The sequence below is a fragment of the Carassius auratus genome, chromosome 31, assembly GCF_003368295.1.
Source record: "Carassius auratus strain Wakin chromosome 31, ASM336829v1, whole genome shotgun sequence".
NCBI classification, from domain to species: Eukaryota; Metazoa; Chordata; class Actinopteri; order Cypriniformes; family Cyprinidae; genus Carassius; species Carassius auratus.
The window spans coordinates 7,793,985-7,809,040 of record NC_039273.1 but is presented as its reverse complement, the minus strand read 5'-3'; the positions used below and the strand labels follow the sequence as shown (position 1 = coordinate 7,809,040).

At 36.5% G+C, this 15,056-nt stretch overlaps 1 protein-coding gene across 2 annotated transcripts; it reads right to left on the bottom strand.

Annotated features, from left to right (window-relative positions):
• Positions 1-2,695: 2,695 nt before the first annotated feature.
• On the bottom strand, positions 2,696-13,797 carry LOC113050393 (fibroblast growth factor receptor substrate 2-like). Of its 2 annotated transcripts, none has more exons than XM_026213320.1 (8): positions 13,490-13,797; positions 11,322-11,446; positions 11,061-11,149; positions 10,738-10,924; positions 9,922-10,083; positions 9,035-9,156; positions 7,717-8,634; positions 2,696-7,335 (listed from the first exon to the last, which is right to left on the bottom strand). In XM_026213320.1, exons 3-8 carry the CDS (start codon positions 11,124-11,126, stop codon positions 6,904-6,906), a joined length of 1,887 nt encoding a protein of 628 aa, XP_026069105.1. In that variant the 5' UTR covers positions 11,127-11,149; positions 11,322-11,446; positions 13,490-13,797; the 3' UTR covers positions 2,696-6,903. The 2 variants fall into 2 exon arrangements, with proteins under 2 accessions (XP_026069105.1, XP_026069107.1); XM_026213322.1 differs by lacking the exon at positions 13,490-13,797 and adding an exon at positions 12,954-13,476.
• Between the last annotated feature and the right edge of the window lie 1,259 nt (positions 13,798-15,056).

Genomic DNA, 15,056 nt, shown 5'->3' with positions numbered 1-15,056 from the left:
CTTCATTCTTTGCAGTTATAATAGGTAAAACAGTAAAATATAAATTTAAATTTTTTTTAATTTTTTTACTGACCATTTTGTGCCTGAGGGGGCAGAGAGAGAGAGAGAGAGAGAAGAACAGAAAAAAGTACAAAATAACAAATATTTACTTGACCTCAAAACATTCTAGCCTGATCTTGTTTGTGGGAAAGTAACATTGTCGGGCTTCCTAGGGTTTAGTCATTTAAGAAATCTAATCTTTTTGCTCTCCATTAGCCTAAATGATATCACAAATAGGCCTAGTTGTCCAAAAAATAAATTAAATAAGGCAGTTTAGCTAAAGCAGAAACCACAGATTTTGGATTATCTGTAGGCATATTTCTAATGTTTACAGATCCAATTAAAGCTAGACTCATGGATGGTCTGAAAGCTGTATCTTATCTCTAGACATGCAATCTCAATCCAATCAATTAAACTGGGATTGCATTTCGTTTAACTCCCATTTTCCCCAGTGACTTTACAGTTCAATTCCACGCGATTACGCTAACATTTACTTAAGAAGCTTTCTGCTAGCTGCTAAATAACCTTAATATTGAGTAAATAATAAAGTAGAAATAATGTACAATCAGCACAAAATAACCTGTATCAGTTTGTAGGCTATTTTTAATTACCATTTGACAGCATTTTCCTTCATTGAAGTTATTTCTTAGGCTACCTGTTGTATGGAGATTACGCTAATAAATCACCAGTTTGAGGTCTATTCAAAAGCCCTATTCGCACGGGATTAGTATTACCTGGTGACCTCCGGTATTTTGTAATAATTGCAGGGACGTCTGTGATCTTAATCCCGTGCGAATCGGCCTATAATTTATAAAGTAAAAATTCCCACACTAATGACCTACCATATCTTTCGCCGAGCACCGAGGTCCAGTGATGACATTAGTCCCGTGCGAATCGTCATCTCTGTGATTTGGCCAGCATTTGGCGGGTCGTAGCCTAGCCTATATAATTTTTCGAGGTTTTTGTTTCCTTTGCGCCTTTTTAACCATCCTTGCGAAGAATGGAGATTCGTTGGAGTGTTTTGATAGTATTTTGGGTGTCATATCGCTATAAATACACCATACAACTATACAATTTGCAGAAAGAAAAAGCTCAAAATGTTTCGAGGTTAATGTGTTACAAATAAATAAAGCATAAAGCATGATGTATTATTTTAACCTGGTGAAATGTAAATGACACAGGCTACGAAACTATATTAGTTTCTTTTTAAAATCCATCTAACCAGACCATAACGAGACTCTCAAAGCCTTGACATCTTGCTATCCGGGAGATAAATCCACAAATTGAAGGCTGTCTCATAAAAGCGTCTGGAACTCATTTGGCGAAGGGAAAGACCCTTTCTTTTACTGTCTATGGGAACGACAGACTTTGACAACGTTGCGCGTGCGTGCAGCATTCAGTTCTCTACCAGTTGTTACAAATATTCTATATTTCTTCTCATTATTATTTTATTTAAATATTGTCTAATTGTGTTTAAGTTTAAAATTTTTCAAACTAAACTTGCTTAAACTACCATCTTAAATACTATTTCTGTATAAATAAAGACAAATTTAATTAACAGATTCTAGGCAACGTTTATGTGAAGTTTAAATCAACCACAACTTTGCTTTAAAATGCGTTGCAAGATTTTCTAACTGAAGATCACATAATCGGAAGTCACTTAAGTGAAGTGACCATCGCTAACTTCTTAATCAAGCCTATTAATAATATTTTTAAACTATAGGTAGCATTCGAAGGAATCCGTTTGGAATTCTCCCTATATACAAATATTATTAATAAGCTTGATTTTACTATTTCTTAAGAATGTGAATGGTGCTTGCCTCTCTACAACTATGTGTAGGCTACATAGCAGTTGCCCATAGATATGCATACATAGCCTATATGGTATAGCCTAGCCTACAGTGTTATGGCATTCCCAGTGTTTTTATCAGTGTTATTACTTTTTAAATAGTAAATTTTAAATAGTTTGTTAAAATCCCCCCAAAATATTAAAAATATTTTTTAAAATACCAAAATATAGATGTTAAAACTAGACTGACCCCCTGAAAAGCGCCTGAAAGTGTTTCAAGTAGGCTACAACATATACGTTAGCCTACTTGTTGTTGTGAGTGTAATATGATGAAATGAAAACGTAATAATGATCAGACAAGAGTAGCTCATGGTCTTTATTATATTGATCATTTTCTTACTTTTAAACTGCTTTAAAACTATGTCTTACTCTAAACATTTTAAATAAAACAAGATAACCCTATTATTTTCTATAATCCAACCCAGTCAGCAATAGTAATAATGACTCCGCAAATACTATAAAAAGTACAGATGATTAATAACAAATTAATGTTGAATTAACATGTTTTTATTAAATTATTTTAAATTTACTTTAAAGATTGTTTTACAGCGTATGTTTATTCCGTTGTTCGTTTACTTACTTATCGGTGTGTGTGTGTGTGTGTGTGTGTTACTGTGTTCTCATTGAAAAGTCAACCAGATTCGAACATTTCTTTGGTCGTCTTTAACTTATTCTTGTAGCCTTTGCTGCCATCTAGTGTACTAAGTATATAGCTCACAACGGAAAATGAGAGTACATAATGTTTCATTTCTTTCGAGAACAATCCATCTTGTTCTCAGACATTCAAACATGCATCAGAGCAAACACTTGATGACATTTCCAGTTTTAATATTGACATTACATTTAATCAAATTCATTTTTATTATACAAGCCTTTCTTTTCAAAACTTTATATGACCGAAAATAACATTCAACATGGAGCATGCCTGCTTTGCATTGTAAGAATGGGGAAGGGTTGCAACTGCAACATCAACATACTATATGAGATCTCTGATCTGTTTATAGAGACTGCAATGTCCATCTAATGGAATGACTGTCAAGGCGATGCTCTTTCTACAAATGGCTGTGGCAAAAGTAGTGTGTTGCGCCAACACAAACAAACACAGGAGAAGCTGACTACAACTGCATACTCATATATGTTATGTACATACACAGAATTACATACAAGAAAATGTAAATACTGTATATAAAGTAACAATCAAAAAATCGAATTGAAATCGGAATTCTTGAGACGAAACATTAACATTAACACATCTTTTCATCAGGGAGGATAAAAACATTGAGTGTAAATCACCTCATCTGAGCATTTTACAAGTCCATCTCTGCGTGGTACATTCATACAGAGAGTAATATGGTTCGAGAGCGAGACAGTTTGAGGAGCTTCAGAAATGCAGTCTCTGGTAAAGAGTCCATGCATGGGCAGCCCTCGTTCTCTGACACATTTGAGACACATTCACATTAATGTACAGTACATCACAGTCATTTGAGCTTCACCCTAAGCTTTATTATGGCAATGTAAGTTTACAGGTCATTTGATAAGGTCACTGCAAAACCCTCTTCAAGTGTAATACCTTCCCAGCTTTAGATGAGAAACTGAATTATAATCATCTGATGAGAGTTGGCATTCCATAAATAAGAGGTTCAATATTGTTTTCTTGGAAACAACGAAAAAAAAAACTGAAAGGTTTAAACTATCTCCCATTTAGGTCAATAGTCACATTCAGTCATTATACGTCTTGGTCAATTAAAAAAAAAAAAAAAAAAAATTTCACATAGGGATTTACAGTACTTTCAGATGATTGCTCACCCAATTACAATTTAAGTGCATTTAACCTGGGTCTAACTTACATGTAACTCAAAGGTTAATTTCCCTTGATGAATGAAATTAACAAGGTTTATGGAAGATATAAAACCAACCAACCAACCAACAAAACAGGCAATTACACTCCAAAGTGGCCCCTTGCAATCAAAGTCAAAACAGGATTCTAGTTAGTACGTGCTACCGTACCTTTAAATTTCCACTATAGCTACACCTTATTTTAAAAGAGTGGATGAAAATCACTTATGGCACAATCAAGTTCTCTATGATCCCACACCTACAACAAGATGATGATTTTTTTCTCCTCAAGCCTGGTTTAAATACACATATAGCGCATGTTTATCGAGATGGAGCCTGAGAAAGACAGTAAACCCACTGCTGATCCAGTCCTTTCTGAATACACACACTGTGACTTGTATCACAGAACATGCTCTTGAACAACTCAAACAAATATATCTGATATGAATCCATTAGCTGTTATTGCAAAATGTTTATCATACCACAATACCAAAATATAGATGTTAAAAACTAGATTGATCCTCTGAAAAGTGTCTAAAATGTCCTTATAGTTCATCATCGCATTCTTAAAAGTACAAGTATGTAAATGTGATTGTGAGTGTATTATGCTGATTTTATTTGGATTTACTATTTGGCAGCAATATTGTATTGAACTGCAAGGCTCTCAAAATGAAAACGTTGCAACGATGTAGCATATAATCTTTAAATCAGTTATTTTCACTTTTTTTTTAATTGGAAAATTTTGGTGGTAGAAAAATAAATCACATTTATTACATTTATTACTCTAAACATTTTCCTTTAAAAACAAGTTACTGGTACCTGACCCATAAAATATTTTCTTTCAATTATGGCTTCGGGCAAAACATTGAAATCTACTGTGATGTTGTTAGTTTCCAATGGAGTTAAAATAGTAAGTACAACCCATCTCACATTAGATATTTCTAAATTACAAGTTCGGATCACTTTTTTGCTAAAAAATATATGTACAATAAGTAAGGCCCACAAAGCCTTGCGCTCAGAACAATATGGCTGCCAATAAGATTCTGAAAAACTGGGTCTACATCCGTGCCCAGCAAGTAAGATAAAAACCTCAGCTCTTGGAGGTCCCTAGCAAAATTTTCATAACATCAGAAATGTATAGCTACATCAGTATCGTTGGTGAGAGATAAATTCATTTTAGGGCTGAATAAACAACCATTAGAAAGCAAATGCTAAAATCAAGAAACAAAATATGCATAACTATATTAGTACACTGTGTTATAAAAATAGCTGATTTATGAATTTCCAATGAAAAACTGCAGTAAATGTTAGAGACTATAAAATATCACCTTCAACTAATTAGGATAGATACAATGGGATTTCATTGGGAATACACTGACACATCTAGTTTTTTTTTAGTGTACTTGTAGACAAAATATTATCAAGCCCTGAACTGATCATGATGTAATTGTAAAGAACAGCTGCATTTATGTTTTACATTTTGCTGATTGTTAGCCCTAAAATTCAACATTTACCAATGGCACATAGTTCAGTGATATCATTATATTTTTGGCACAATATGTTCAAATACAGATATTATTCAACATGAAACTGCAGTTTAAAAAAGACATTAACTAATACCAAGGTAGATTCTGTGGTCTCCCATACCTCCTTTGGTATCTCTAAAACAACTAATCTAACAACATGTTATCTACTTGTATGAATAATTCAAATACGAAACAACAAATAAATTAATAAATAAACTAACAGACAGCTAGATAGATAAATAATTCTAAATTAAATAAATATGTTTGCCTGGCATACTTTTTAAGATATAAAAAAATAATTAACATTCTTACCTCTGAATATGCATATGGTGCTTTACGTAGCTTTACAAAACATAGATGTACATAAATACACTCTCGAAACTCACAGAGATTTGTCACTCTCAGGTATATTGTCACTTCAGGGATGTGAGAATAGCAGGGTTTTTTTTATTGTATCATACTTTAACTTTTTTTTTTACTTTTTTTACTTTTTTACTTACTCTTCAATGTAAATGTCTGCCTTAAATTGCTCTGATATCTGACCGTGTTCCGATAGGAAAAGATAAATATTAGTCAAATAAAAAAGGACTATCAAAGAGCAAATGATTGAGCAGATACTGAACAGAATAAGCTAATTTTTGGATCAGAATTATCCTTCCTCTCAATGTGTTTTGCTGGGCCAAGGTCTGGATCTTAGTACTCAAAACAGAGTACTTTAAAACATTGAATTCTCTATTTCAAAACCACCACAAACCCAAAGAGTTACAATGAATCATGTTCTAAAGAATTACTTTTAATTGTGTTAACTTTATTTTACTATAACTGAAATAACGGGAGGCTCAGCTACAATTTGAGACTAATAAGTGCAAACTGAATTGATCGAATCATCAATAAATAAAAATACTGAACAATTAGCTCAATTCATCCTTGATGCTGCCTCCAAATAGCTACATATGGGAAGTGAAACAGACAATGAGAGAGACTTCTGGAGTAGCTTTATGTTGATGAAGAGCTTGTCTTCAGTTAGTTTCGGAAGAAACTTTTATCTGTTTTGATATGATCTGACATGTGGTAATGAAACACTTACGGTGGTTCAAGTCTGTTCTGCTCAAGTGTCAAAATGCTATGCTGCCTTATTGAAAAGTAAAGGAATAGCTCACCTAAAAATCTACTATTCATCTTAATTTCACTCAAAATATATATGATATTTTGGTTATCTAGCAGGCCGCTGTTTTAGTTTTTGGGTGATCTATTCCTTTAAATCAACAAACCATAAATGACAAGTATAAAAAACAAACCAAAACTGAAAAAAGGATTAAGACATTACAGATTGTTTCCTGAATGAAGTATTTTTTTCTGAACCCAATTCTTTGGCCCAAAGCCCAGACAGCAACCAAAAACCACGGTGATAAGTAGTCAACTATCATCTTCCAACCTTCCCACGCAAAATGTGAGAAAAAAAAAATACAATAAAATGTTCAGTGTTCGGCTCAATGGAGTTACTATTTCATCAAGCAGCAGTTGGTATGAGTGTAGAAAATGAGAAAATAGAGGCTTCACTATAATGGTGGGAGGAAATACCACCAAAACGCTCTTTCCCGAACATTTCCCTCATTTTTATTCCTGTCATACCTGTAACTCTCTTTTTCCCGCTCACAGAGGTAAGTCGGTACTGTTGTGGCGTGTCTTCCGTGAGGTGCCGTCATCCCGAGGGAGAGCCTTCTGTAGGTTGGACATGGCTGCTGTCTTCTTCAGGTCAATCACGGCGTAGCATTCTCCACGGCGGGAGGACGGAGCTGCTGCGGTGGCGGCAGCCATGCCACGTTTGAGGGGAGGGGGTCTCTGTGGTACCGGAGCCCCTCCTCCATGTCCCGAGCAAATGGAGGGCTCGCCCTCCAGGTCCACCTGGATGTAGTTGAGCTGGCGAGAGGGAGGAGGAGGCGGGTGACGGCTGTGCTGCTCACAGGTGCCGCTGCCACGTCCCGCTCGCTGACGTCTGAAGTCGAAGTTGAAAACTCGGTTGGCCCTCTCAGGCGGGTGAGGGTGGGGAGGGCAAGAGTGACGAAGACGTGTTGGAGGCTGTAGCTGTTGAGAGTTTGCATGTAAGTACGTTTCAGTGTTACTAGTCAATATAAAATATAAAATTGTATTTCATTTGTATTATAATTTTATTTTTAAATATATGTATCTATTTAATTTGTAATTTTATTATATTTGATTGACATTTGATTAATTCATATCAAGGGCACCTCAGTCATTGTATTGCCGGCCTGAGACTTGAACCCACAACCTTAGGGTTAGGAGTCAAACTCTTTAACCAATAGGCCACGACTTCCACCAACTTTTCTGTATATTTATGACTTCCCAGGCCTGGAAATCAATTTTTTCCAATTCCCTGATATTACCCTGGGATTAGATTTGGCATGTATTCTCTACATGTATTTGCTCATGCTCTTGTTGACGCACCTGTTCAGTGTTAACATAGTTCTGTAGGGCATCACGATGAATCCCACCGCTGCCACCACTCTCTTGATGGTATCCATTTGGGGTTATGGGCCCTTCGGAATACTCATACTCATCATATTCTTCTTCCTCTTCCTCCTCATATTCGTCCTCATCCTCGTCTTCATCCTGATCCTCTTCTTCCTCACGCTGAAGCGCACGGTATTCCCAAACCGGGGGGAGTGACGGAAGGTTCTCATAGTTGAGCAACGTGGTGCGCCGATGACCACCGACCCCCATTCCCCGGTCACACCCATATCCCTGTGGAGGCAGCGGGGAAGCATGTGTGTGCGTTAGCGGGAGAGAGTGTGGATGCATGTGTGAGCGGGAATCACCGGTGGTGCTGCTACTGCTACTGGAGCCCAAAGACTGAGATTGAGACACAGTGCTCGGACTCAGACGTTGCCTACGTGCCCCACGGAGTCCGTTGATATTCTCATATGTCAGCTGGCTTTCCGGGCAAGGCTCCATGCTAGGGTGTCGGTGGATTAGATGATGGCAATGGTGGTAAGAGTGTGTGTTGCACATGTGTACGGTCGGAGTCTCCTCTCCTTCTGTTTCAGAGCTGCCATCTGGTGCTCGAAGGGGGTGAGTGATATGGCGGTCTCTGTCTCTTTCCATAAGGTGGCGCTGTGCTGGGGTCGGACCTAACATGAACTTCACCTCCTGGGCTCCAGGCTGGAGGAAGACCTGAGGGTCTTTGTGAGGGTCATCCAGGGAGCAACAGTGCATGCTGGGCTGTCCTGGGACTGGGCCCCCACGTATGGTGGTGGTAGTTGAGGTTTCCGGGTAGGTGGTGGGCCGCACTTCGGGCAGGGAGTGGACACAGTGGCGGCTTGAGAGGTCAGTTTCCATGCCCACTGTATTCACATATGTATGGGTCTGGAAACGAATAAGAAAAGGTAGTTAAATTGATGTATAAGCGACTGACAACACACTTTTTACCTGGACTACATTTTGTATTATAAACATTTTAACACCTGTATAAAAATAAAGTGGTCCACTTTTGAAGCACAGGATCTGAGCTGTCCATTTGTAAATAGACTCTTATTACATACGCTCATGATATCGTAAATCTTAAAGTTTTCTTTATGTTTTTTACTTAATATAAAATAATTGACTTAATATAAAGCAACACAACATGCTTTTCAAGTAAAAATGAATAAAACAAATTATGTTTTGAGAAAATGTCTAACATTATTTGTCTAATGCAATGCTGCTTGAGCATCCAGATACTATTTGATGCTACTGTATGTGTGCACAGGCAGGTGTTGGTTCTCACTTGGTCTTCCAGTCCCATGAGGCCGTGTCTGTGATCGTTGGTGAGAGAGGGCTGCGATGAGTCTGCACTGATTGGGTATCCTGGGTATCCATTAGGAAAACCCTGCATCGGGAATGCAGGGGCTACACAAAAAGGCCAAAGCACAGTACACATAAGCAGGCAACATTTAGGTCTTCCTCCTATAAGCTACATTCTGTTGATATGTGGGCAAGATATGTAATCCAGAACATTTTAAATGAGGTGTTGCTATCTTTGGCCCATGTTGCCTAATGACCTCAATGGTCTGTCTAACAAAAGCCAAATGCTTATAAGACTAAAAGCCACAAAACTGTAAATAATTATGAATACCTACATAAAATAGCTATGCTTTCAAAAATTCATTATGATTATTTAGCTGAATTGTAACATTGAAACAAGCATTTTCTGTAAAGCTACTTTGAAAAAACATGTATTGTAAATGCGCTTTACAAATAAACTTTTATTCCAAAAAGCTAAAATTGGTGACTAGTTAGATAAATGTTATAAAAATCTTAATGTCAGTGTTATGACAGAAATGTAAATGCTTCATAGCACACCTAAAAATAAAAATAAAGTTGTGAGAGAAATTTAATGATTGGAGTGTGAAAATATGTAAACACAGGTGGCTAGGTGCTTAAATGTGCATGCACTTTTTCTACTGCTAAAAAAAGCAATACGGTTGACGTGTGATAATAATTAACTTGTCTATCCATATTTCATAACTGATTTCTAACATGATCACAACTGTTCAAATATTTTGACCGTATTAAAACAGTAAAGACAGATCAACTGATGAAAACAGTTTTGATGTACACATATAAGTAGATATGAAACCCTGTGTGGTCAAGTGTGTAGATATTCCAACTCACTATTGGGTGTCTGTGGAGTTCGAGGCATGTCCATCTCTGGTGCATGCCCAGGCCGGGTCATGATCATGGGCTCCTCCACCACATTGATGCTGTTACATTGCATCAACTCCTGCAGCAGGTTGAAGATCTCTTCTGCACGAGAACACTTGAATGCAAAGATCCCTGTCAAACATGCAATAAAATAGCAAGAAAAATTAATTAATTAATAGGTGGAGTGTTACTTTCCTGCATGGGAGAAAGTGCAAAAATATAGTGGCACGCAAATCCTAAATTAGGATTGACAGCATTAAACTGAACTTAATTTAACTATAACTAATATTACTAAAATACACATAAAAAAAGGGTAAATCACCTAAACGTTTAAATTTACATGTTTTCATGTCGTTCCAAACCCACTGGAAAATGTATATATTTTTTAATGAAACCTAAAAGGTTTCTGTCCCTGCATTGAAAGACCAGTTAACCAAATCAGTCACACTTTAATTTGAGGAACAAATTCTCACTATAAACAAATTATTAACTATGTCTTTTGACTCAATAAACTCCTAATTTGCTGCCTAATAATAGTTAAATGTTAGTTGTTAATTCTAGGTATGGGATAAGATTAAGGGATTTAAACTATGGTCATGCAGAAATAAATACTAAAAAACAGCCAATATGCATGCTTATAAACAACTGGTTAATAGTGAGAAATGGTCCCTAAATGAAAGTGTTACTACCAAAAGATCAAAAAATAGTTCACAGAAGGTTTTGGTATTTGCTTTACACACAATTTAGACTTAAATCTGCACAAAGTAAAAGTAAAAATCATCTCACCTTGTCCTGTCTGACATCGACGGCCACTCTCGAAAGAGAAGAGGTTGGAATCGTAACCGTATCGACGCAGGCAAAGGTATGGCCACCGGATGGCATCACGTTTACGTGTGTGCAGGATGAGCTCTGTCTGTGTGAGCTCCATTGTTCCTGAGCCCAACTCATTTCCCTCATCGTCCACATTGGTCACCTGTCAGACATAACAGGTTATTACAGCAATGCTCTCCTAGGCTAACTATTCTCAAATGTTGCACTTAAAATGTATATTTACTGCAACACTATTTTTTAAAGGTTTGCTTTATCAGAAAGTGTCTTGTGAAATGCACCTTAAATTTGTTGAGATGGTTGTCTCGGAGAGCGTCTCTGTATAGACAGCTCCAGCAGCTCCCCATAGCTTCAGCAGGCCAGCTGAAACCTTAAACAGTAACAAACAGATTCTAAATTGCTGGGACTATATGGAGACAACTGAAAGTTCATAAACAAACATTGTTTTAAGTAAAATAAAAATAAAAATAATAGTAATAAATAAAATAATGGGTAATGCATGAAGAGATGACTGAAGACAAAAAGAGTGCTTATATGCTCACCTGGTCCAGGCCATCAGTGGGAGTGATGCTTGTGTCAATCCCAGAATCCTCTGCTGGGTGTCATGGTGGAAGTGGGGTGTGCTGGTAAGAGCATCCAGTCCCAGGGCACACATGTTTCATTTTTCCTATGAAGCAGAAAAAAAGAAAGAACTTGATGTACAATCCATTGAGTATCCTGTCCTCTTTTTCAAAAACGCCTTAGCTGTGATTAAGATACAGGGAATGAAGTTGCTCTGTCTCCTCTTGACTCCCGCTGGATAAATAAAATGTAATTACTTTATACTGGGAATCTTATTCTCAAGTGGAATCAGCCAACAACTGGTTTCACCTTCAGGTCCTATAATATATGCACAGATACTTAGAAAAATAACTGAGAGGCACAACTTATATTTCAGATGGCTTCAGCAAAGAAGATGAACAAATCAGTTCTGTGCTATTCCAATTTAAAGGGATAGTTCAGCCAAAACATTTTAAATTCTGTCATCATTTACTCACCCTCACAATATTTTGAAGAATGTTGGTAACCAAACAGTTGCCGGTAGCCATTAACTTCCACACATTCTTCAAAATATCTTATTTTGTGTTCAACAGAAGAAAGAAATCCATACAGGTTTGGAACAAGACGGTGAGTAAATAATGAGAGAATTTTAGTTTTTAAATAAAATATCCCTTTAATGTAAAAATTCTGCTGCCATGTAGAAACACATAGAACATGCAGTAAAAATGCAACTTTTAAGTTAGATTTTTGTATTGGTTTTGTTAATATATGAGATTTTGTGTTATGTTATGAATCTATTGAAGCACAAAGTATGCACATAACTCTGAGTACAGAGTACCATATTCATGAACTGCTGTTTTACTGTGTCTGTAGTAAATCTTTACTTAGTTAAGGTACTGTAAGGGTGCATTATTATATTAAACCCCACAGACAAAAATCCAACAGGTGTCTTTACTTAGTGTGTAATAACCACTAAATCCTATCTAGAACCTCTGTCCTAATAAACATGATTTTAAACCCTTTCATTTAATGAATCTTAATTTTATTTGTAAGCATGTCGAAATGAATGACATTAAACATGGTGAGAGAGAGAGAGAAATTCTTTTTTGAGTTTATGAATGCCAACGTTATATTAAAGGAAATGTATCAACTATTAACTAATATATACATGATATAATGATCATATCATAAGTTGTCATAGTCATATGTTGTCTGTTTTATGTCTAATATTAATATCAAATTTAACCACACTCAAAATTAATAATCCAGTGCTCACACTGGTCAATATAGCATCATGAGCATCTCAAAACAACAGTATAAAAGTGTTCAGTAAAATAAAGAATGCATGATTAAATACAAAACGTTTAATGATGGAAGATGGCAGCATTTTAAAAGTATGCAAGACTCTTCATTAACATTCATGAGCAATTCATTCATAAAGTTTGTCATGCACATGAAGGCCCAGTCATAAATTTGCTTTCCACATACACCCAAACTAACATACAAAGTATATCTAAGTAATGTAGACAGAAAAAGGAAATAATATATTGATAATGCATTGAATATTTGATATCTTGTGAGCATGTCAGTTCATAACATCAGGCCACACAAGAGCCTCACACAGCAGTTCGAACCTGAAATCTGATTCTCTGAAGTCTGTTATGCAGGACTTTGGCACCTGGAAAATTGTGTGTTTTCTTTTTCTTTCTGCAGTTCACGCAATAACCCAGAAGCTTACATCCGAATCTCGTGCAGCAGGTCTCTCGAATAGACACTGAGTGACAAATAGATGCAACTTGAACGTCTTGTAGCACATCACCGCCAAAAATCAGTCGAAATACCGGAGAAATGCAGCACAGATCTGCGGAGCTAGCTTTTCTAATGCTCAGACAGAAAAGCAAAGTACAAGTCGAACCAGTAAAAGCAATACTTGCGGTGTTCTAGGAGAAGGTTCGCTGTGTTCCAGCCTTTGTATCCACGTTAGTGTTACACTACCACTAACCGTTTGCAGCTGGATGCTAGTAACTATTGTGCATCAAACACAGCACATTCACGCCAACTAATGAGATGAATGAGAGCAGGATGCGATCGAGCTCGCGCTGTAGCCTAACAGCAGCATCAAAACATGTTTAGGCTACTGCAGAACAATTCAGCTGCGGTTGCTACTCACATGTTTGGCAATGATTGCAATACGAGACGAGAGAGATGAAGGATGCGAACAGCAGTCTACGCTGGATGCTACACCATCGGACTTGTCGGTCGGCGTGGTGGTCGTTTTTGATGCTTATTCTAGTGGCAAGACTAAGAAAAAGCGAAATGCGTGAAAATACAGCAATAAAGGCAATTGTTTTCCCCCCGTAACGCCCCCTTGCTGCGGCACGGGCCTCTCTTTGACATTTCCCGACCACCAGGGTGAGAGTTCAGGCAGACAACGAGGGCTGCTGGAGCGACAAGAAGGTAGAATATGCTGGAGGACCAGAAGATGATGAGGTGTGAATGTGTTTGAGCATCACACGATGACGTGTTGGCAGCAGCTCTGTTTAAATCCACCTTGCAGTCATTTAAGACAGACGAATCAAATTCCCATTGGATTTATGCGTTCAGCATTCTCCCAAACAGGTGTTTTACTATTAGACAAATGGCTAAAACTTTACTTCTGAATCGCTTGTAACTGTGCCATGTTCTTTTGGTTAGAGCGCACAGAAGAAGAATAGAAATTTAGCTACCTAAGTGTTGAAAACGTTTAATCTCAGAGCCATTTGTATGAGTTTATGGACAAATAAGAATGCCCTAGGTCATATAAAAAGATAATTCAACATTTATCTAAAAAAACACAGGTAAGTTTTTAGAAACTATGCTACATTTTTAAATAGATTTTAGTTTCATACGTTTTTGAAAAACATATATATATTATTTGTACAAATACTAAGGATTTTGAGGGGGTTTCTATGTTTTTCTTAAAAAGGTCAAATATCTGAGGTTAAGTTCTGAAAAAAACAGATAACAATCATTATTTTCAATAAGTTTTAAAAATGAGAAATATATAAAGATAAAATGTATAAATGTCTCTTTTGGGGAAATAAGTCATAAATAGGTAAAATATCTAATATTTGAAAAATATTTTATGAATGGTTAAATGTTTTCTTATTTATAATACAGTAAGTTAGGAATATCCGTCAATCTTATAGCATATCCTTTTTAACCTCAGTCCATCTTTTTTTTTTACTGAGGCTGATTATATTTAATTAGGAAATGAATCCTGACTATAAATCTTTTTCAGACAAGGCATACAACTATAGTAAATGGATACATCAACATCAGGTATCAATTACATGTCTGTCAGCCTGTAAAAGGCAACAACAACTTTGCTGCAAGTTTGATTGAAGAAGTTAAAGGCATATCAGATGGATAGAATAAGCTGTTGGTTTTACATGGAGCACATTCCATCATTGTGGCGACCACATTAGGATCACATGATTTCAAAAACCAATCCTTTCCTGATATATAAAATCATATATCATATGATGACATATGATATATAAAATTTCATATTATGGAAGTAAAATGGTAATTCACATTGACTTTCTTGTTCAACACTGATGATAATTTATGGATCACCCCTTTCAGTGATTTCACCTGCAGCCTCTAAGTACCAAGCTCAGATATAGTTTTCCACTACATTTTTTTCCGCCCAGAAAGTGTAACTTTGAATTCAGCTTTAAATCTTGTCTGAAGTC

Bases quoted from the DNA above. Each gene is read 5' to 3' on its own strand.
- LOC113050393 (XM_026213320.1), bottom strand. From the start codon at position 11,126: ATGGGGAGCTGCTGGAGCTGTCTATACAGAGACGCTCTCCGAGACAAC. The intron at 10,925-11,060 runs GTGCATTTCACA...TATGTCTGACAG, and splicing joins ACCATCTCAACAAATTTAAG to GTGACCAATGTGGACGATGA. The intron at 7,336-7,716 runs GTGCGTCAACAA...AACTCTCAACAG, and splicing joins ACTATGTTAACACTGAACAG to CTACAGCCTCCAACACGTCT.